This window comes from Bufo bufo, chromosome 4 (genome assembly GCF_905171765.1).
Source record: "Bufo bufo chromosome 4, aBufBuf1.1, whole genome shotgun sequence".
NCBI lineage: Eukaryota > Metazoa > Chordata > Amphibia > Anura > Bufonidae > Bufo > Bufo bufo.
In genome coordinates this window covers 83,017,615-83,042,231 of record NC_053392.1, presented here as the reverse complement: position 1 = coordinate 83,042,231, position 24,617 = coordinate 83,017,615, and the positions used below count along the sequence as shown (strand labels likewise).

Sequence of the window (24,617 nt, the reverse complement as noted above, 5' to 3'; positions counted from 1 at the left end):
TACTTACCTCCTTGCCGCTTTCAGCGATGCGATGCAGGCCTCTTCCGGCCTGTGTCCCGCGCTGTACGGCTCAGGCGGCGTGATGACGTCATCACGCCGCCTGCGCCGCCCTCTGATAGGTTGCAGACCTAGTGCCTGTAGCCTAGGAGAGGACTGGGGAAGAGAGACGCCTCTCCCCTGCCCCGCCACAGCATCCATCCGTATCGCCGTCCTAAGGACAGCGATACAGATGAATAGAGATGAGTGCTTCCACAATGGAAGCGCTCCTCTCCCCCTGCTGCCGGTAAGAAGGGGCCCCCTCCTGCTCTGGGCCCCTGTGCAGCCGCACCAGCTGCACATGCGGTATGTCCGCCCCTGGTTCTGATGGTTTCTCAGCAGTGGCAGAGACACAGCTTAATCGTAAACATTATGGTTTATTTTTACTAGTGATCGTTAAGCAAACACATGGAAATCAAGATTTCTGACTATACAACCCCCCTTCCCCCACCATCAGTCTAACCTCTCATTATTAGGACATCTTTGAGACGATCCAGCCTTAATGTACAAATAATAAAGTACGGTCAGTAATATTCACTGGCTCTTAAAATGAATGAAATTATAAAATGAAAAATGAAGAGATTCTAAGTAGTCATCAAGCTCTTCTTGCCCATGAAAGCCTTAAAGTGATCCTCCAGTTCAAGAAAAAAAAAATATATCATGTTAACTGGGGAACAAACAGAACTCTTACCTGGTGACCTCCTTTTCATCTTTTCAGCTCCTGTGCATCGGTTAGTCCAAGACACGTCCTGCTTGTCCAGCCCTGCTCTTCGATTGGCCAGCACTATTCATGTGAGCAGTGCTGACAAATCTGAGGGCAGCAGGAAGTGTCTTGGGCTACCAACAGGGGTGCAACACCAATGAGGCCAGGTGAGGCAATCGCCTCAGGCAGCACCAGGATGGGGCAAGATGGGCCATTGGCAATGAGGCTTTCATTGTGGCAAAGAGGTTAGGTTAAGAAACTGGCATGGGGGGGGCACCATTTTGCTTTTCGCCTCCGGAAGCAGAAAGGCTGGGTGCACCCCTGGGCTACCAAATGCACAATATGCATCAGGTAGTCTGAGAAGTGGTGCCGCCATCTTATAAAGTGCCCGTGAATTGGTGAATCTGCAGCGGAAAAGATGAAAAGGAGGGAACCATGTAAGTGTTCTGTTGATTTCACCAATAATGTGATTCTTCTTGAGCTGGAGAGTCACTTTAAAGGAGAAATTAATCTATCTATCTATCTATCTATCTATCTATCTATTGTGACACAGTGAGGGGTTGTGTCTGGCAAGGCAGGTATTTTCCTCCCAGCATGTGCGGCTGGGCTGGTTTCCAGCCAGGTGAGGTCAAATACCGGACCAGAGTTTAAGTGCGGATCCGGGTTTTGGCAGCACCTGGCTGTCCTTAAATAGGCAGCTGGGCTCAGCAGAAAGGTCTCTGTTTTGGGATCTGAGGCTTTGTGCTGTACTGGAGGGCTGAGAGCTGCATGCTACTGAAGGCAGAACTGCCAGCAAGGTGACTTGTGTTATATGAACTTTCCATTGTGTGTGAATTAACACCAAGACTGCAAAGTTACGTGCTGTTTTGTGCAATTGCATCAAGTGTGAATAAACACTGACGTTTGAGTTAAGAACCCACTTACCCTATCTACCAGAGCGAAACCCCACACTATCTAACTATCCACAACACCGCTACTATTCACTCCAGGTAGGATATAGAATTAGAATACATATTGATGTACTAAGCTTCAAGGGAATGTGCCAGCTTAATACAATATGCCGCCCTATGGAAGGACAGCGTATTACAAGTCCATACTTAACAACATTATAGCTGGTAACTTTGGAACATTTAAACCACTCCCGGGAACACCCATAAACCCAGGGGATAACTATTAGATTGGTGATTGGTGATCAAATAGTTATCACGTCTTATAATCGGAATACCCCTTTAATCATGGGATAACTCCTTTCAGATGCATGCACAGTGGCCGGGTTTGGGGAGGCCCCAATGCTACGCTGGGTCCTCCAGACACTGTTGAGGTGTCACCACATGTTGCTGTTCTCTGAAAGGGATGGTAAGGCGTGGTGCACCCCGATGGGGAAAAAGTCCAGAGAGTCAGGGTCTGCAGTAACCAGGGGGCTTCTTTACTGGAGGAATTCAGGTGCAAAACAATAAAGGCGAGGCAAAGGGCTAGCTTCTCCAGTCTCCTCTCTAGCAGAAGAAGGGTTTGATGCTGAGGAAAGACCTGAGATAGCTTTCCCTCTGTCTGTCTCAGAAGGCTGGTACTCTGATCAGAGGATAGTGAGCCATGGTCTGTGGCAGAGTATCCCCATCTCATCATCTTCTTCTGGTCACTCAGTAATCTGTCATAGTCGCCTCTTCTGAGCACGGTTCTCTAACTACAGAACACTAGGGTCTGTGACTGCTCTCGCCAGTGGCGGATTATAATTTGGGTCTGTGGCCCCGGGCCCGGCATCGCTGGGGGGCCCAATGCCGACCCAAACGCCCACAAACTACGGCGGGGCACGGGAGCGCATAGTTCCCTGCCCTGCCGCCGTCTGCCGATCACCGCCATAGGCTTCAGGCCTAGTAGGTAAAAAATCCCAGAGCAGGTGGGCATGATGACTTCACGCCTGTGCCCGGACACAGCACACTGACGTGTGTGTGCAGCGCGCCTGCCGCCTGCACCATCTACGAGTGAGCGCCGACTGGGACACAGGTAAGTATTAGCTTTTATTTTTTTATTTTGTGTGTGCCAACTTTGGGGGACATTACTGAAGGGACAGTGGGGGGCAAACTACTAGTGTGGGGGACAATTAATACTGTGGGGGAAAATTACTACCATGGGGGGAATACTGTGAGGACAGTGTGGAGAAATTAATACTGTAGGGGCAGTGTGAAGAAATTAATACTGTGGGGGGCAAATTGCTTAATGGAATGCAGTGTCTGGGCAAATTATCTAATGGGGACAGTGTGGGGGGTTATTACTTGATGGGGGCAGTGTGGGGGGAAATTACTTTGTGGGGGGAATTACTATATAGGAGCAGTGTGGGGGAAATTACTATATGGGGCAGTGTGGTGGAAATTACTGTGTGGGGATAGTGTGGGGGAAAGTACTGTATGGGGATAGTGTGGGGGAAATTACTATATGGGGCAGTGTGGTGGAAATTACTATATGGGGCAGTGTGGTGGAAATTACTATATGGGGCAGTGTGGTGGAAATTACTGTGTGGGGATAGTGTGAGGGAAATTACTATATGGGGCAGTGTGGGGGAAATTACTATATGGGGATAGTGTGGGGGAAATTACTATATGGGAGCAGTGTGGTGGAAATTACTGTGTGGGGATAGTGTGGGGGAAATTCCTATATGGGCGCATTGTGGGGGAAATAACTTTATGGGGGCAATGTGGGGGCGTTTCTATTAGGGGACATTATTTTTGGGGACACTATACAGGCATTATTACCTGGAGCACAATATAGGGTGTTATTATTACTGGGGCACTCTAGGGGACATTATAATTGCTGTAGACACTATAGGGACCTTTGGGGTCATTTATCAAACTGGTGTAAAGTAGAACTGAGTTAGTTACCTATAGCAACAGATTCCACCTTTTATTTTTCACAGCTCCTTTGGAAAATGAAAGGTGGAATCTGATTGGTTGCTGTGGGCACCTAAGCCAGTTCTCCTTTACACCAGTTTGATAAATGGCCCCAATTATGAGAAATCTACCGTGTCTGTAACAAACTCTGTAGAGACGAGATGCGGCTGATAGAATTAGTCATGGCGTTCTGGGTCAAACGGAGAAGAGGAAAGAGTAGGTCTACATGACAGCAGATGTCCCTGGATGTAACATGTATGTGATGTTGTATCCCCCTATATGTAGAGCTGGCTCACTACTGTGACCTGTGTCTCATCTTCTCCTCCAAGTCTTTTTTTATCATAATTGTATGTATTTTAAATTTGGCAACTAAAATTGGTCACCTGCAGTCCTATGTAACAGCCCAGATAACAGTGATAACTTTCTGTGTGCAGATAATGTAGTAGATGTTCCATGTAGTCCTATGTAACACCCCACATAACACAATAATTCACTGTGTTCTGTGGGGTGTTACATAGGACTGCAGGTAACATGTATAACATCTGTACTCAGAGAGTTATGAGATGGTGGGGGTCCGACTCCTGGCACCCCCGCCAATCAGCTGTTTGAGGAGACCGTGATGTTAAAGTGAGCGTTGGCATGTTCTGTAAATTACATGATGTAAATCCTCAAACAATCCATGTTAATTCCAGGTTGTGAGGCACCAAAACACGAAAAAAGTCAAGGGGGTGAATACTTTTGCAAGGCACTGTATATATCACAACATATAAAATGTAGTTAAACAGTATTCAACAGTGCAAGTTAACCCTTTCAAGTGAAATAAAGTAAGAAGTTTATAACTTTGCATAGGGGAAACGGGCACATGTCCACAAATGTCCAGGGCATTACACATGGTTTTGCCCTAGCCATGTTTAACCATCAGCCCCAGGGTTATGCCGAGGATACCCTATATTGTATGTTCTAAGGGCATACTGTACTTGCGTGTGTCCTAAGAACTGCTGGTGTGACTGGCATGTAAATGGTGTGACTGGCATGTGAATGGTCAAGAATAATTATCAAAATTAATCTCTTCAATCACTGTTATAATAAATGGTGTAAAAATGAACGATTTCATCTTAGATATGGCATAAATGTAGGTCCCATCCCTGGTATCCAGACCTATCTCCGGTACAGGGGTCCTCGGCGCCTAACAGCTCGTAAACACTCATTTAAGCCATATAATCAGTTTGATAAGAATTTAGCTATAGTGGGTGTTTTGGAGCTGTCAATTCATGATTACCGCTGCACATTGAGCCGTCAGAGCAGTTCCCTGATGGCCACACCGTGAAGCAGAAAGAAACAGTCTGCAGATACACCGAAAGTGAAAGCTGTAGAGCTAGCGACCAGTGAAGTTGTGCTTTTCTGACAGTCTGCCCATTTACCAAACCTCTGACCTTTCGCTGCCTGACTTGAGCTTAGTCTGACTTCTGTATTGACCCACTGCTACCTGCCCTGATCTCAGACTAGTCTCTCGGGTACACACGTATTCTGCCTGCCCTGACCTCGGTTTGTTAACTGACTAAGAATGTTGCCTGACCCTTTGGTGCTTCGAACTGGTGTGGTTGTCTCTGACCCCCGTGGGTCAAGTGCCAACTACATTGGGATTATCCCAAAAGATAGGGGCCTCCCGGCTACCTTGCAAAGAAGACCAGATCCCTCTATAGGAGTTAAAGGGTGAAGACCAGGAGACTGCCAGGATAACACCTTTAGGGAAAGCCCAAAGCGAAACGGGTTAGTTGACACAGTGGCTCAACATCCACTGCCCGTTACACCTGTCTGCCAGAGACTTCCAGCCAATGGGGGTGAAGACAGAAGTGGCTCTGGGTGCTCTTTATAGAAATAAGGCACCATTAGGACCATTGCTTCTATTAGTCCTGGTGGTCATGGCACAGCACAACTATGACAGTTACAGCACTGACTACCCCAATACCCAGTAACAGTTCTAGTAAAAAACTAAGGCATAAAAAAACAAAAATAGAAAACATAAATGCACAAACATAAAGTATTAACCCCCCAATACCCCATCCCGCTAATAGCACTAGCCATGACCTAATTGCCTAAATTCTGACACACAGTAATTAAAAGTAGCGTTCACCCAGTATTCTTACAAGTTCTGGATGCATAATTAGAGGCTCATTGTAACTTTTGCTGTGTGGGCCCCACTCTTCCATACAGATCACCGATCCTTGTGCAGTTATTACGGTTTGAACATCTATTTTTGCTGCGCAGAAAGTACTTTTTTTTAAATAAACATCTATTCTAGGGATGAAGCCAAAATGCTTCTCATGTTCTCTAGAAACTGTGTCAAACTGCAATTATTATAAATGTCTTGCCCGAAGAGACGGCCCAAACTCTATTTGTTATAATATTCTGGACATGGCTTGAGAATCCAATTAAAATACACAGCTATATCGGAGGAACAACAGAAATACTTTCTAGACTTCTAGATGGTCCCCTGAACTAACTCTTCCCTACTTCATTCTTCTGAACCTGATCCATCAGTATCCACCACACCCCACACACTGAGAAGCACTGTAGATATCAGTGAGTGATGGCTCATGCAGCTTTATATCTACTCCCTTATTTTGTTACATGGCACAAAACAAGCACTCGTTACCTCTTGTGTCACCCCTACCTCCTCATAGATTGTAAGTTCTTGTGAGCAGGGCCCTCACTCCTCTTGTGTCACCTCATCTCCTCATAGATCGTAAGTTCTTGTGAGCAGGGCCCTCACTCCTGTTGTGTTACCTCATCTCCTCATAGATTGTAAGTTCTTGTGAGCAGGTCTCTCACTCCTCTTGCGTCACCCCTACCTCCTCATAGATTGTAAGTTCTTGTGAGCAGGGCCCTCACTCCTCTTGTGTTACCTCATCTCCTCATAGATCGTAAGTTCTTGTGAGCAGGTCTCTTACTCCTCTTGTGTTACCTCATCTCCTCATAGATTGTAAGCTCTTGTGAGCAGGGTCCTTACTCCTCTTGTGTCACCCCCTACCTCCTCATAGATTAGAAGCTCTTGTGAGCAGGGCCCTCATTCCACTTGTGTCACCCCTACCTCCTCATAGATTGTAAGCTCTTGTTAGCAGGGCCCTCACTCCTCTTGTGTTACCTCATCTCCTCATAGATTGTAAGCTCTTGTGAGCAGGTCCCTCATTCCTCGAGTCTTGTGTCACCCCTACCTCCTCATAGATTAGAAGCTCTTGTGAGCAGGGCCCTCATTCCTCTTCTGTCACCCCTACCTCCTCATAGATTGTAAGCTCTTGTTAGCAGGGCCCTCACTCCTCTTGTGTTACCTCATCTCCTCATAGATTGTAAGTTCTTGTGAGCAGGGCCCTCACTCCTCTTGTGTTACCTCATCTCCTCATAGATCGTAAGTTCTTGTGAGCAGGTCTCTTACTCCTCTTGTGTTACCTCATCTCCTCATAGATTGTAAGCTCTTGTGAGCAGGGCCCTCATTCCTCTTGTGTCACCCCTACCTCCTCATAGATTGTAAGCTCTTGTGAGCAGGGTCCTCGCTCCTCGCTTTAATTGTTGACTTGTTTTGTTGCTATGTGGTTTATAAATTCTGTTTTTACATGAACTGTAAACTGCTGTGGTTGTCGATATATAAATAAAGATTATTTTTCTATTATTATAGGTTTTCCAAGGCTATTGTGTTATACTAGATAACAACCGTTATATGATTTAGTTCTTAAAGGGGCTTCCCTGTTTGCTTCAACATATATGAATAATGTATGAAGGTCGCTGTAATTTTGTAATGTATTTCTTTTCCCTTTATTGCTTCTATCTCCCGTTCTGGGCTGTGGTCACATGACCATGTCCATGCAGCTCTTTCTTATTTCCTGTGTGTCCATGGGTGGGGCAGTGATAGGGGAGTGTCTATGTAACTAGCTGGTGGGAGGAGCTATAAACTAGCTGGGTGTTGTTAGGGGCAGTGATAGGGGAGTGTCCATGTAACTAGCTGGTGGGAGGAGCTATAAACTAGCTGGGTGTCATTATGTACAGTGATAGGGAAGTGTCTATGTAACTAGCGGGGTGGGAGGAGCTATAAACTAGCTGGGCGTTGTTAGGGGCAATGGTAGGGGAGTGTGTATGTAACTAGCTGGTGGGAGGAGCTATAAACTTGCTGGGTGTTGATAGGGGCGGTGATAGGGGAGTGTCCATGTAACTAGCTGGGTGGGAGGAGCTATAAACTAGCTGGGCGTTGTTAGGGGCGGCCCTGGAGCTGTGACAGAGAAAAGAGAAGTGCATCATGGGTTTGGTTGGATACAGGAACAGGAAGTGCTAATTACAGAATGGAAACAAACAAAAGGGATTGGTTTACATGGTGAAAACGGGTCAGGAGAGTCCAAATTAAAATAAAATAATAAAAAAAAAATTGAAAATGTACATGAGGTATCTGTTAAACACCATAGTAATCCTGAAACCCGGCTCTTTAAACAGGAGTTTAACTTTGACTTATATTTTGACATTGAAACAATGTCCACTGTCAGTCCAAGTCCAACAGCTTGGAAAATGCAAAGAAGTTGTCATGGGGCTTGGTGACATATGTGGTCCTCTTTGACACTGGTCGAAGATTTCTGGGACTCAGGAGAAAAATTAGAATTCCCCTTTAAGATATCGCCCACACTTCAGCGCCTTCATATTATGTATGTTGCAGCAGCATCACACTTTATTAACGTGGTCGCGGCTCGTTTCTGACTTGTATTGTACCAGATTTTTGCCACATTTTGTATTAACAGCAGTTATAGTGCATTATAACATTTATTATAGCTTTGTGACACGCTCCCAATGTTGAGTCATATACTTATGGGCGTGGCTTTGTTGAGTCTTAATATGTGGCACTTTATTAAAGTGCACTTTTTTAGGTGCAAAATACTGTTTTAAGCCTTCGCTATTTTGGCTCTCTTTCTGCCATTTTTACAAGCGGTTTTAATAGGGCATTTATTTCCTTGTATTCCATTTTTCCAGGTGTTTTCCAAGTCATAGGGCTCATGCACACAACCGCTCCGTGTTTTGCGTTCCGCACATTTCAATTTGTGGGAAGGGACGGGCTGCCCATGATAGAAGTGCCTATTCTTGTCCGCAAGAATAGGTCAGGTTCTATTTTTTTTGCGGGGCCACGGAACGGAGCAATAGATGGTGACAGCAAACGGAGTGCTGTCCACATCTTTTGCGGCCCCATTGAAATAAAAAAAAAATGCGGCTTGGACGCGGACCCAAACAACGGTCGCGTGCATGAGCCCTTATAGAGAAGCAGAAAAAGGCCATTCGTACAGCATGCCGTGTTTTGTAAAAATCTAAACACCAAACATGCTAAAACACTGGGATACACATTAATATTCCCCACCAAAAAACAAAAAATTAAATAAAAAAACATAAAAAACCCACTCTTTATGTAGTGATTTTATAATGTACTATGGAGTTTAAAGCAACACTTGGCTGCATAAAAAAAAATAAAGATTCTAAAAAGCTGTTTTAAACTGCAAAATATAGCAAAAACACCAAAAATTCTACCTAATGTGACCCAAGAGGTGGCGTAACGGTAAAAAATGAGTCTAATGTGCCCAAGTCTACCAAACCGTGTGCGCTCAGTGTTATATTAGCTCCTCCAACTTTCGGCTCTCTTTTATTTAAGCCATTAATAATCTTCCCTAATGTTGAATCCTCTTAAGGAAGGGATCAATATGATCCCGAAATGTAAAATAGTATTGCTCTAAAATAATTAGCTACACTTGACAACAGCGCTGGAGAAAAGACCCTAATATTCTCTATTCCGTATATGGGGCAATAAAGCCAGAAAATATAGTAAAAAGACATTTAGACCCCAAACGTAGAGATTTAAAAAAATAAATAAAAAACAATTGTGTGTTCAGCTGTTTTTGATGAGACACTGACAGGCCGTTAGAGCATATAAAGTGACATATATTCTTCTATTGGTCTCAATATGCTTAATTAAACAATACCATTATCACCCCTCGCTGCCTTTCCGTTACTTATAAAAAGAGTTTTTTTTATCAATATGCAAATTACCTTACTTTGTGCCCAGGGGCTGTCCCTCATTCAGTTCTGTGCCCAGCTGCACCCCAACTGCCGTCTTCTAGTGCCGCCCATCTCATTAGTATTTACTGCACTGGGCGGCTGTTTTTTTCTCCCGACGCAGCGAAATCCTGCGCATGCCCAGTACTTTCTTCCTGGCATTAGCCTCATCTTGTCGCTCCATGCCTGCGCCGGTGTAACGTTACATTACCCTACTTCGTGAGATTTCCCTACCTCGTAACTTCTGGTCGCACCGGAAATGACGTGAGGAGGCGTGCCGGAGTTGTGCCGATCTGCGCATGCGCCTAACGACGGTTTAGGGAAATCTCACAGCGGAGTTCAGCTGGACACCGGGACACTCGCATGCGCCGGAGAGCCCTTTACCAGCCTTAGGGTAGGGAAAAATTACGGCCCAGTGCGCAAACGCGGCTAACTACAGAACATCCATCCGATCTCCGCGCCTGCGCAGTGTGGGGGTTGGGAGATCTGATGGCCATTTTTTCTGTTAAATAAATATATATATATATATATACACATACATACAATACAGACCAAAAGTTTGGACACACCTTCTCATTCAAAGAGTTTTCTTTATTTTCATGACTATGAAGGCATCAAAACTATGAATTGACACATGTGGAATTAGGCCTCTTTCACACTTGCGTTGTCCGGATCCGGCGTGTACTCCACTTGCCGGAATTACACGCCGGATCCGGAAAAACGCAAGTGTACTGAAAGCATTTGAAGACGGAACCGTCTTCCAAATGCGTTCAGTGTTACTATGGCACCCAGGACGCTATTAAAGTCCTGGTTGCCATAGTAGGAGCGGGGAGCGGGGGAGCGGTATACTTACAGTCCGTGCGGCTCCCGGGGCGCTCCAGAATGACGTCAGAGCGCCCCATGCGCATGGATGACGTGATCCATGTGATCACATGATCCATGCGCTTGGGGCGCCCTGACGTCACTCTGGAGCGCCCGGGGAGCCGCACGGACGGTAAGTACACTGCTCCCCCGCTCCCCGCTACACTTTACCATGGCTGCCAGGACTTTAGCGTCCCGGCAGCCATGGTAACCACTCTGAAAAAGCTAAATGTCGGCTCCGGCAATGCGCCGAAACGACGTTTAGCTTAAGGCCGGATCCGGATCAATGCCTTTCAATGGGCATTAATTCCGGATCCGGCCTTGCGGCAAGTGTTCCGGATTTTTGGCCAGAGCAAAAAGCGCAGCATGCTGCGGTATTTTCTCCGGCCAAAAAACGTTCCGTTCCGGAACTGAAGACATCCTGATGCATCCTGAACGGATTTCTCTCCATTCAGAATGCATTAGGATAATCCTGATCAGGATTCTTCCGGCATAGAGCCCCGACGACGGAACTCTATGCCGGAAGACAAGAACGCAAGTGTGAAAGAGCCCTTATATACATAACAAACAAGTGTGAAACAACTGAAAATATGTCATATTCTAGGTTCTTCAAAGTAGCCACCTTTTGCTTTGATTACTGCTTTGCACACTCTTGGCATTCTCTTGATGAGCTTCAAGAGGTAGTCCCCTGAAATGGTTTTCACTTCACAGGTGTGCCCTGACAGGTTTAATAAGTGGGATTTCTTGCCTTATAAATGGGGTTGGGACCATCAGTTGCGTTGAGGAGAAGTCAGGTGGATACACAGCTGATAGTCCTACTGAATAGACTGTTAGAATTTGTATTATGGCAAGAAAAAAGGAGCTAAGTAAAGAAAAACGAGTGGCCATCATTACTTTAAGAAATGAAGGTCAGTCAGTCGAAAAATTGGGAAAACTTGTTCTAGGGACAGCTCAGTTCCATTGAGTGAGTGGAGCTGAGCTGCGATACCAAGCACATCCACTATACAATGGACGGCGCTGTGCTTGGTAATCTAGGAGGAGGCTGTGGTGCTTAACGGCCTCCTCAAACAGCTGATTGGCGTGGATGCCAGGAGTTGGATCCCCACCGATCAGATACAGATGAGCTATCCTAATGATGGGTCATCAGTATAAAACACTCAGATAACCTCTTTAATTAAGGAGGCCACCCGCTCCCTATGACCAATGCTCAAACTTCTTGCAAGCCAATATATCAACCTCTTTGAAAGCCACCTAATAGAAAACTCCCTCCGCTGGCATTTTCTATTACAGAGCTATATTTCCCGCGTATGGACAATGGAGGCTGAAATAGGGAAGTGTAATAAAGCCTCTGCTGTTTTATAGGGGAATGACAGCTCTGTAATAGGAAACTCACCCATTGCCGAAACTCAGCCGAAGAACAATTTCAGGTTTGTTCATATCAACCACCTAATAGACAACAGTTTCCTGCAGTTTCAAATGTTAATAAATCCGGTGAATTTAGTATTTTTGTACGTAGGAAAAAAAATGTACAGACCTAATGATCCTTACAGCAGAGGGTTTGCTACAATTGCATCCAGTCTAGACAATTCTCTGTGAACAAAATATAACAAGTGCAATACTAACTAACTAAGAATCCTGGCCAAGTCCTCTCTGGAGGTTAGGGGACTTGCCCCCCCGGTTCCAGAAGATTCCAGTTGGAGTAGTTGCGATAAGGGTGGCGGTAGGGAGCAGACATGATGTCTTCCTCTCCCCCAGAGTTCAGCTTCAAGCCCTAGAGCTTTCTACATCATCAAGAGCTCCAGGAGATGACAGAGAGGTAGTTTGTAAGGAGGATTTGCATGGTCAACTAGATGTGTACCAGGCCCTGCTGCTGCAAAGGGATAACATGTTAAGACACCCTATGCACCCCCAGAAGAGAGGACATTACAGCCACGGTTGCCAGATTGTAATTGCTAGCCAGAGATCTCAGCAACAGAGACTTTATTAGAGGGCTATTGCTACACACTGGACATCTGCACTGTGTACAGATAACTGCTGGATGTACTACAACTCCTATTGTCCACACAGTTAAGAGAGACTTTTGTTTGGCCTAGTCTCTCACTCACCTAACGCCACACGCTGACCACTGCCCTTCCATCACGTTCAATGTGTAGCACCCACATGGACATTAAACATCAAGAGCACCCCAAAACTGCCATTAGGCAGGGAGCCCACGACTACAAGGAGTACTCCGAGGGAACACAGGGTGTCCCTCCTTTACTGCACCGACCCCAGGGAGCGACAGCCTGAGGGAGTACACCATGATACATCACCGTCAGGGCTGCTACAACTCCCATCCTCTTCTCCGGCTCCCCCCAGGGGTCACTGCACAAGCAGCACAGGTTTCCCTCCTTTCCTGATAGTTTGCTACAATGTATCAGTGAAGGTGAAATGGATCAGTTCAGGTTTTAGCTCTCAGATGATTATGTATTGGGTCTGAGTTGATTTTTGGCCTCTGGATGTAGCAACAAGAAAGTCTGTATTCATTGACAGCAAGCAGATATCCTGAACATGGTGAGGAATGAAAAACAAAAATACATATTATAAAGCTGTGGAACATGATTAAACTGAAAGTCCTCCTTTGAGCACCAATTCTTAATTGAAAAAAAATCATTAAATGCTGTCCTGATCAGTGTCTGAAATGCATTTTTTATGACACAGAGTTCCAAAGGGGACTTTTGTTATAAAAAAAAGTCACGGAATAGCGTAAAATAATAAACCGTCGCATTCACCTTACTGCTTACTGATCCCAGCAACGCTCCTGTTATGAGGCTTCCTGGTCCCAAGCCAGACTCTGCTTCCTGATCTTTCTGGTCACACACTAATGACCACTCGGCCAATCACTGGCAAAATCGGGCCATGGATGTGACCAGTGACCGGCTGAGCAGTTTCCAGTGTCTTAAAACCGACCAGGAGGTAGAGACCAGCGGGAGACTGGGAAGAGTCTGAACCAGCATCTGTGGGTGGATTGCTGAGGTGAGCATGAATTTTTTATTTATTTTACACCGTTCTGAGCTTTTTTTCATAAAAAACCTCCACCATTGGTGAAAACTTTGATGCCGGCAGATTAACCTCTTAGATGCCGTGGCCAATGCTGACCACCGCATCTAAGTGGTTTGCAGAGGGATCAAGATCCTGTTTTCACCTCACTGGCTCTTCAGGGTGCTGATGGCTGCTAAAGGCTTACAAAGGTCTCAGGGCCTACCGGCTACAGAGGTCTATAAGGTCCAGTCCCCTAGTCTGGGTCTCATAGGCCAACTGTCAGTCACAATGCGTTGCAATACACTATGTACTGTAATGCGTTGTAGAAGTCACCAGACCCTCCAAAGTCTCCTAGTGGGACAAAATTAAAAAGTAGAAAATAATTTTTCCAAAAATTAAAAAATAAAAGTTTCAAGTAAAAATAGCAACCCTCTCCCCTCATCAAGCCATTTAAAAATAGACATATTTGATATCGCTGAGTCAGTAACGACCTGCTCTATAAAAAGATAAAAATGTCACATGAACGATCCCTTCAGGTGAGCCTTGTATAAAAAATAAAATAAAAACTATGCCGACACACCCATTGTTTGTCACCTTGCCTCACAAAAACCATAATATAAAGTGATCAAAAAGTCTGATGTAGCCCAAAATGGTACAAATAAAAACAACACCTCAACCTGCAAAAAACGAGCCCTCACACAAGACTATGGCAAAAAAAATAAAAAATAGTTCCCAGAAAATGAGGACACACAATTTTTGTGTGGTAGGTAAGATGTAAAAAAAGACTATATAAAATTACTATCGCTAATTGTACTGACCATCAGAATAGCGTTAAAATGTTTTTTTCCTGCATGGTGTACACGGCTATAACAAAACCAAAAAAGCAATGAGCATCGCCACAGTAACCAGTTTGTTCCACTACACAATGGAAAGAACCATGCAGTGCTGACGCTGGAGCTACTGCAGAATATCTAATCAGTAGGGGTGCGGGGGTGTTAGACCGATGCCAACCAGATATTGATGGCCTATCCTGAGGATAAGTCATTAATTCTAAGATCCCAGAAAACCCCTTTAAGCTCAATAATAAAACAGTATGCAGTAAGCTCTGAAGCTCCCCCTAGTGGTGACTGCAGGCAGACAGAGAACTGATAATATTCTACGTCTATGCAGAGGATTTATAGCACTGGATCATAAAACATGAGCTTAGAATACAAAAAATATATATATAAAGGGAATAAGCCCATCTTTAAAATGCTTGATGGATGTGTGTCCCACCTCTGGGACCTTCACCTGTGTAGATGGGAATTATGGCAATCGCTCCTGTGGTTATGTCATAAATCTATAAAATGGGAATAACCCTGTAAGAAAGTAATCGGTACAGAATGATAGACCTAAAAATGACACGGCATTAAAAAGTAGAGAGTTGTTTCAGCAGCCTATAAACCATGTTCTCCACAAACAATCATAACATACCAAGGGTATTGCATGAAGATCCTACAATCCACTCAATAAAAACCATAATTATTAAACTATACTAACCTTTTAAAAAAAAATATATACATGGATCGGTAACAGTTGTAAAAAACATACGCAGACATAACCAAACAAAAATGCGTTAAAAGTGCATGACTGCACCATATTCGACTGGATTTACCTGACTCATTTCCTAAATGATTCATAGCGAAGCCGAATTTCCTCGTATTTCCCTGAAATAGTGTAAAAAAACACCAAAAAATACATACTTACCTAATGCAATGGCTCGCAACGGCCCAGCCGCCGCTATTTTGATTGAAGATCGCGCAGAATATCCTATGTGTGGTGACGAATGACGTCACCACGCCGGCCGACGCGATGACGTCATCACGGGCTGAACAAGATTTCACGCTAGATCTTCAATCAAGATGGCGGTGGCCGGCCCGTCACAAGCAAATGGATGAGGTAAGCATGATTTAATTTTTTTTATTTTTTTATTTTATACTTTATACTTATACTATATTATTACTGTCAGATGCTGCAACCAGCTATGAACGCGGCATCTGAGGGGTACAATGACGGGGGGCAGTGCAATCGCCGCTCCCTGTCATTGCACCTACCATGTACAAAGAAATGCAAGAATTTTGTTGTAAAATTTGGCAAGGCAGCCGAATCGAATTTTGCCATACTTCACTCATCACTAATTGCAACGATAATGAACAAACTTTAACAGCAAACATTCAATTATTCCAACCAATGGCATTGTCTAGAAAGTCAGACATTTTAGAATTTTTCTCTGATAGACAAAAATCTTTTCACCTCAAATGATCTACACTTAAGGGCTTGTTCACACGACCGTTGGTCTCCCGTTCCCGTTTTGCGGACCGCATTTGCGGATCCGCAATACACGGGCTCCGTTCCGTTGTCATTCCGCACCACGGAGGCAGACCCATTCGGAGATGCGGAACGGAAGCACGGATCGGAACACTACGGAAGCACTACGGAGTTCTTTCTGGGGTTCCGTTCCATGCCTCCGCACCGCAAAAAGATTGAACATGCTCCATCTTTTTGCGGAACGTAGGGATCGTGGACCCATTCAAGTGAATGGGTCTGCAATCCCCATGCGCCTGCCCCACGGAAGGTGCCCGTGCATTGTCATGTGAACGAGCCCTAAAAGAAGAATCTCAGCAAGATTGTTCCTCCTCCACTGAACATCATTGAACATATATGGCTGGTGTGAATGGCAGTAATGGCAAATACGGAATGAATGTGTATGGCCGCCTCACTGAAACAATCTCTCTTCAGACAATCGTTCATTCAACAACTGTCCAACCATTAACCTACCTCTATCTAATGTATATTGCCAGCTCAAAGGGGTTTCCCACAAAGAACAGTTAAGTGTCTGATTGCTGGATGTAAGACCAGGTCCTCAGTGATCAGAGGAACGGAGGTCCCGGAGTCCCCATGTGTGCAGGCCACACATCACTCCATTCACTTCTATGGGACTGATGGAGATAGTGCTCGGCTCTATCTCCAACAGTTCCTTAGAAATGTTGATGCATGAGTACTAGTCAGGGGCGTAGCTAAAAGCTCATGGGCCCTGGTGCAAGAGTTGAGCTTGGGCCCCCGTCCCTCAGTTCTTTGTGGCCTGGGGCTGGGAAGCACAAAGCCTTCCTGCTGCCTGAGGCAATTTTTGACTTGACCAGCATGCACTTTCTATAATACCGGTGTCTTCTTATGTCGCACAAGGGTCTTTGGGCCCCCTCAGGCTCCTGGGCCCGGTAGCGACTGCTACCTCTGCACCACCTATAGCTCCGCTCCTGGTACTAGTGTTGAGTGAATCAAAGCCAAACGAATTGACTTCAATCCGAATTTCAGGAAAAATTTGATTCGCTGTGAAGCCGAATTTCCTTGTGCTCCATGGTAACGAATCCATATTTCCTGAAATGGTGGCAAAAAAATAAAAACATACTCACCTCATCCATTTGCTTATGGAGAGGCAGTCACGGCCATCTTGATGGAAGAAACTGCACAAAATCGTCATGACGCGGTGATGTCATCACTGATGACGTCACCGTGTCCTGCCAATGCTACGACGTGCTGACGTCATCATTTCGGTCACTCACATCAGACCGTCCCCCTCATTTCACCATCAAATTTGAATTTCACGAGCTATGAGACAGTCGTGGAATATCAAATGGAGATGTTGACTATATAGGGAACAATATATAATCGTGATATTGCACAATAAACAGATATATATTAATGATAGAGAATACTATTCATGTAGGGACAAGATTGGGTTCAGAGTAAAGCAGGGGGAGCCATCAAGCCACAAAAGTACATATATTATATGAATGAATATCCACATCCCCCTTAAGGAGAACGATCGGCAAATAATATACCTGTAATAACAAATTTTTTATGTATACAGAACATAGGTGCAAAACTAAAATATAATAGTTTATGACTACCATATACTTATTTGGGGCTATTATTGAGGTACACTATCAGTAAATATTTAAAAAAATCTCTGGAACCAAGTGAAACATATAAGACATAGCCCCATAGATAGCTGTATTCTATAACCAGAGATACAGATACCTGAATAGTGGAGTTAACCTTGAAGTGTCCTAAAGGCCGCTATGCAGCGACTGCTGCCCAATGATGTTTCTTTTTATATATCTTTTTATATATATTTTATAAACTGTCTCTATGAGTAAGTTTTGGATTTATAGCTATTTGTCACTAATGCAATCTATGAAGTGAAAACCAAGACATAAGAATTTTATCACGACCAATGGAGACACAATAGACCAAAAAACGCACGAGTCCATATAAAAACGCACCTGTACCGCAAGAGAATCGCAGTTATTGTTGCTCACTGACGCCCTCTCTATATATACTGCATAAATTGTCTCTGTGAGCAAGTTTTGGATTTATAGCTATATCTCCCTAACGCAATCTATGAAGTGAAAACCAAAACATAGGAATTTTATTACGACCGATGGAGATATAATAGACCAAAAAACGCATAAGTCCATATAAAAAACGCATTTATATCGCAAAGATAAAGCAATCACTGGATTCAGCCCATGTTTTCCAGGTATCTTTGAGAGCATCCATATAAAATCCGGCTACTAACCCAGACCGAGCAGAGCCACTGAGGAAGGAGACAGTAAAGTCCCTGAAACGCGTCTGGCGTGGACGACATACTCGGTCATCAGATAAAATAGCCGGACATATGCCTGCATACACCGACTGAGTCTCCAGCAAGTGAAGCGCTTCACTAAAGGCACCAGATAGCGGCAACCCGGAACGGACATCTACACAGGAACAGGCACGTAACTGATCCATTCCCAACATTGGGACTCCAGCTACGTTAAGACACGTGGGACGCCCAAGAAAGTTTGCCCACAGTGTAACAAGCGGAGTTACCGGGACCGCGAACATATCTTGCTACAAACCAGCAGACGAATATAGACTCGCTACAAGACTGTAGCGAATGCTCTTTTAGAACATATAAAGCAGTAGGTAAGCTTACTTTTTAGCTATTCCACGTGGGACGCCACGAATGAAAGCGCAATCGCGAGTACTACCCTCTACATTTGAAAGTCGACTGCATAACCACCGATTATACACTGTAACAGTTCTAACTAAGTCAAGCCATATATCACATAAGGTCCTCTGTACTGGTACATAAAGATCGATATCCGGTGACTATTAGCCCAAAGCTTCACACCGGCGCAGGTCAGGAGACATATGAACTAAAGTGTATGATCCACAGGAACACTTCCAGACTTTGGACCGCTTATATGTGACTCTATATCGATCATATGCAATTCTATATGAGGGGGCTCAAAATCCATGAGTCTGCGTGAATACTGAAATCAATTGGACTTATTCCACTCGCAGACCACTGCTCCATACACTTGTTAGTGCTTTTGTGTTGCAATTGGTATTTGATTTTAAAGAGGGGGCAGCCAGTCTATATTTTTATTCATTCTCTTTATTTTATTGCCTATATATTTGATATATTTTGGAAGCTACATGCCTTAATAGGGATTTTTTTATTATTTATTTATTATTTTATGTGTTTTTGCAAATAAAACCATAGTGACATATTCGATCTCTATGTGACTCCATCTATCAGAGTGCCCATCCACTATTGAAAATTAGCCTACCTCTATCTAATGTATATTGCCAGCTCAAAGGGGTTTCCCACAAAGAACAGTTAAGTGTCTGATTGCTGGAAGTAAGACCAGGTCCTCAGTGATCAGAGGAACGGAGGTCCCGGAGTCCCCATGTGTGCAGGCCACACATCACTCCATTCACTTCTATGGGACGGATGGAGATAGTGCTCGGCTCTATCTCCAACAGTTCCTTAGACATGTTGATGCATGAGTACTAGTCAGGGGCGTAGCTAAAAGCTCATGGGCCCTGGTGCAAGAGTTGAGCTTGGGCTCCCCTTCCCTCAGTTCTTTGTGGCCAGGGGCTGGGAAGCACAAAGCCTTCTTGCTGCCTGAGGCAAAAATTGAAACGGTACCCCCCCCCCCCCCCCCCCCCATGCCAAATTCTTGACCTAACCCTTTCTTTCCAGCCAGAGGTGTAACTTGACCAGCCTGCACTTTCTATAATACCAGTGTCTTCTTATGTGGCACAAGGGTCTTTGGGCCCCCCTCAGGCTGGGCCCGGTAGCGACTGCTACCTCTGTACCCCCTATAGCTACGCTCCTGGTACTAGTGTTGAGTGAATCAAAGCCAAACGAATTGACTTCAATCCGAATTTCAGGAAAAATTTGATTCGCTGTGAAGCCGAATTTCCTTGTGCTCCATGGTAACGAATCCATATTTCCTGAAATGGTGGCAAAAAAATAAAAACATACTCACCTCATCCATTTGCTTATGGAGAGGCAGTCACGGCCATGTTGATGGAAGAAACTGCACAAAATCGTCATGACACTGGCTGGACGCGGTGATGTCATTACTGATGACGTCACCGTGTCCTGCCAATGTTACGACGTGCTGACGTCATCATTTTGCCGCACAAGTTCTTTTTGCCGTTTCTTCAATCAAGATGGCCGCAACGGTCTCTCCACTAGCACATGGATAAGGTATGTATTTTTTTTAACCTTGATTCACCCCAGAAAGGCCTCCAATTTATCAGATGGCACGATCAGCGATCGACGTGGTACCTGAGGGGTTCAATGACGGGGGGCTACTTACAAATGAATTTGTAATAAATCAATGATCACTAATGAGTACCACATCTGCATCTGTATGGGGATCACCTGTTCCTGTGACACATTCTATGTGATTCATGGTGGTCTAATAACGCCATCATCTTTCATGGTCTAGAAGAATAATGAAGAAATTAGCGCCAACATCCCTGTTGGTCTCTTGGTAATGAAAAGGTTAAACAACATCCTCGGAGCTCTCTGAGTTAATGCCAGAATCCACAATGGTGTAGGGCAGTGAGGTGGTTCATGTCAGCAATCTTGTTACAAGGACAACACCAGAGCCTAGACAGGTAAGAAAACCATAGTCCATCTGCCCTAGACCACCAGGGATGCTGACACAAAGCCCTCCATTGGCCTAGACAACTAAACCTGCCAACATTAGCCCCTCTGCTACCCTAGACCACTAGGGCTGCTGACATTAATCCATTGAGTTGTCTGAGATACAATAATTTTTTTACCAAAGGTTATAATCTTGTTAAAGACAATGTAACAAGCACGCTGATACTTACAGTAAAATTCTTCTAAAGTCCTCCACGATCTGGTCAACAACTAGCCTACACCACACTGTGGGGTCATCATTGTACCCGACTGCGGGGGAAAAGTGAATCTAATGGGAGTTATAGTGAATCATTTCATATAGGACCCAGGAATAGTAACTGACACGGGTTCCGGCTGTGGATAAGTGAAGAATATCGTTAACTGGAACATTTCTTTAAAGGGATTACCTTCATTGGGCAATCTTTTTCAATAAGCTAGACCCAAATACATTGATCCCTTCACTGGCCAAGACCACCCTCAATATCATTAAAGCTTTAACTATTCCAGACCACCAGGGACGCTACCATCAATCCTTCAGCACCATATACTGTACTATCAAGGAGGCAAATTATGGTTTTGTCAGGGGACCCAGTAATTCTATGGTCTGTACTGATTTATCTGGATGATGGGTGCATCTGGACACCGTTTAAAAGTATTTATCTGGGACCAGAAATGTATGCGTCAATATTCATCTCAAGATATTTCGTCCAGCTCACTTTAGAGGGAACAGATGTGGGTCCCTTACAGGCCGGATCACTAGTAACAAGGGGGAACTATGAGTATGACGCCCTGCCACCTTGTTCTATAGTATTCATAGTGAGGTATATGGGAAAAACTGTCGGAAAAAGTGGTGCAGGGCTTCTCAGATATGACATTCAGCCCCAATACCATATTTCCTAATGAACTCACACCACATACGCCAGGGATCCCCCTCTGTCATCTCTATGTACCCTAAAGGGTGTCGATTCCAACCTGTGCTTCTGCAACTATTGTAACACTACAACTCCCAGCATGTCCTGACAGCAGTAGTTTAGAGGTCAGTTCTAAAGGGCTTATGGAAATCTTCAGAGGTTTCCTATAGAGTAAATATCCAATGCAAATGCTGGAGGGAGAGAAGCATCAATAATGGTTGAACTCAGGAAGTAATGTTGTAGATTGTACTTGTCACATATGTCAATGCACCATTTACTAAAGTGCGTGCGCACAATACGACCTGCGTGCAAGGTGTCACCGACAATATATGGCTAAAATCTATAGACTCAATTCACTCAACACAAATCTTTACATTAGATGCACTCAGCTCTAACTACAGCACGTCAAGCATTAGACAAATAGCCCTCGTGTCTTCTGTATGGACAGGTCAAGAAATGCACTAGAAGGAAACAGACAGGATATAGCAGAGCTAAGTTTGTCACTCCTAGCCAAGCTAAGTTTGTCGTATGGAACAACTCACAATTTATCTGGGGATTTTTCCTAGGATTGCAGGTAACTCACCCCATTGTATATCACACATACACAGGAGTTAAATGACAAACATCTGAACGTTTCAGAAGACACAGGGTAACGATGCCCATGTTAGAGATGCTGCAGCACTGCTGTCATTTCCCTCTGGACCTCTTCAATACACAACCCGCTGCCAATTCACCAGCATACAATGCCCATGGCTGGGCGCAATAAGCAACAGTTTCAAGGATAACAGCAACAATATAATAGAGCAGACAAGAACATTGACAATGGCTGGTCCCCGACAATGGGGCTATAGTCAGCCATGGATCCTGAGCAATGCAGTGCTGGGGACTATAGTAACTACCCCAATGATAGTACTACACACCCATTCCAAATATCACAGGTAGTGAGGGTATAAAGGTATATATATATATATATATATATATATATATCATATTCAGTATAATATATATATGTGTGTATGTGTATATTCTGTATAAATATTTTATACTCGTTATATATATATATATATATATATATATATATAATATTCAGTATAATATATATATATATATATATATATATATATATATATATATTCTGTATGTATATTTTATACTATATATATATATCATAATAAGTATAATATATATATATATACATATATATATATATATGTGTGTGTATATTCGGTATATATATATATGTATATTCTGTATGTATATTTTATACTATATATATATATCATAATAAGTATAATATATATATATATACATATATATATATATATATATATATATATATATATATGTGTGTGTGTATATTCGGTATATATATATGTATATTCTGTATGTATATTTTATACTATATATATATATATATATATATATATATGTGTGTGTGTATATTCTGTGTATATATATATTGGCGCTATGCCAGCTCTGACAAGTCTTCCAGGAACAGTTCACAAATCAAAAACATTAACAAAAGTGGCGAGTCTGGTTTTGAAACAAAGTGTCTACTCTTTATACAATATGTGTTATATATAAATATATATATCTAGCCCATATCTATCTATTTCATATATATATCACAATACCCCCCCCCCCCTCCTTACCAGCAGAATGAGGGTAGTAGTACATTACCTTGAGTTTAGTGTTGGGGTAGGTGACTGCCACCTTGCTGGCTGTGATATTGGAGAGAGTGGCTGCCCTGATCTCCTCCAGCACTGCTATGATATCATCCAGCAGGCATCCCTTGTCCTCATTGCCCAGCACACACAGATGGGAGAAGGTGTAGTTGTAGCCCCTGTAGTTCACCTTCATGTCCAGCACAGCCCTGTGGATGTGGAGGATGTTCTCTGCCTGCAGCAGGATATTCCCCCCAGGCTTGGAAAGCAAGATCACCCTTCCATACCTCCCTGGGGTGTGCAGGTCTGAATACAGCTGCTTCTTGGACTGCTCCAGGGGGAAGAGTCTGCTGGCCAAGCTCCTCTCTATCTTGGCCAGGCTGTGGCTTGGGGCTACCAGGGCTTCCAGGTCACTGTCTGTCTTATAGCGACTGAGGAAGATGAAGCTAAAGATGATGGTGAGGACTGCAGGGAGAGTGAGGAAAAACACCGGGTGCCTGCTGACAAATAAGCCCAGCTTGTAGAAGAATGTCTTGAGCCCTCTGTGGATCACCTGCCGCAGCATCCTCCAGCAGATCCTGCTCACCACTAGTGATGATGCTCCAGGTGGCCTTAAGAAGCACATGTGACATGTGTGGGGCTTTGCCCTCCTTGGCCACTTGCTATATGCACTCTTCTACTCTGCTCTAGACTGCAGCAAGTTGCAGCAATCCTGCCAAATATTGATCTGGGGGGGCTCCAACAAGACTGCCCCTCTTCCCCCCTCTCTCTGATCAGCTCTTGTACTGGGGATTATTTGCTCTTTGCAGGAACAAAGCTTCATTCCTTTGATATTGGCTTCTTTTTTAGAGGAGAAATAAACAGGATGTCTGCCTGATAAGGGAGCATGGGCTTGTATGGTCCTCCTCAGTCATGGCAGATCCAGATGAAGGAACCTTCATTCATTCATCCTTTCATTTATGGTGCACAAGTCATCTGGAGCAGAACATGAGGAATTATGAGACTGCAAACACATGAACTGGTTGGAGTAAAAGCGCTTTGTGGGGGGGGGGGGGGGTTGCTGAGAGATTAAATCCATTTTACTGCAGTGTAGTAGCGATGAAATGAGGAGGGGGAGGATGGGGGATCTCTGAGATGCTGCTGGTGTTCCTCTGTGTCTGGATGGGAATTCCTTCTCTAGGATTTTGCAGCATATTGAGGATTCTGCATGCATCTATCCTGGATGGCTGGCTTCCTTCTGTGTGATAGCCCTGTTATTAGGTAGACATAGGATGCATGCAGTATGTGTATATATATATATATATATATATATATATATGGATGCAATGTCTAGGATATCTCTGCCGTAGAGTGACAGGTGCACCCCAGCTCCCTATATCTTGTCATTAGTACACCCCGAGCCCGCAGACCTCTCTATCTCCTCCTCCTCCTCCT

At 44.1% G+C, this 24,617-nt stretch overlaps 1 protein-coding gene across 2 annotated transcripts in view; it reads right to left on the bottom strand.

Moving 5' to 3' along the window:
- PTCHD4 (patched domain containing 4) overlaps nucleotides 1-23,808 on the bottom strand; it is a 245,825-nt gene extending 222,017 nt beyond the window's left edge. Inside the window, exon 1 of one of the 2 annotated variants that reach the window (XM_040427456.1) lies at nucleotides 23,200-23,808. In XM_040427456.1, the coding sequence (XP_040283390.1) occupies nucleotides 23,200-23,808 (609 nt within the window). The remainder of the gene's footprint in view (nucleotides 1-23,199) is intronic. The other variant, XM_040427457.1, reaches the window with a different exon arrangement.
- Nucleotides 23,809-24,617: the final 809 nt, after the last annotated feature.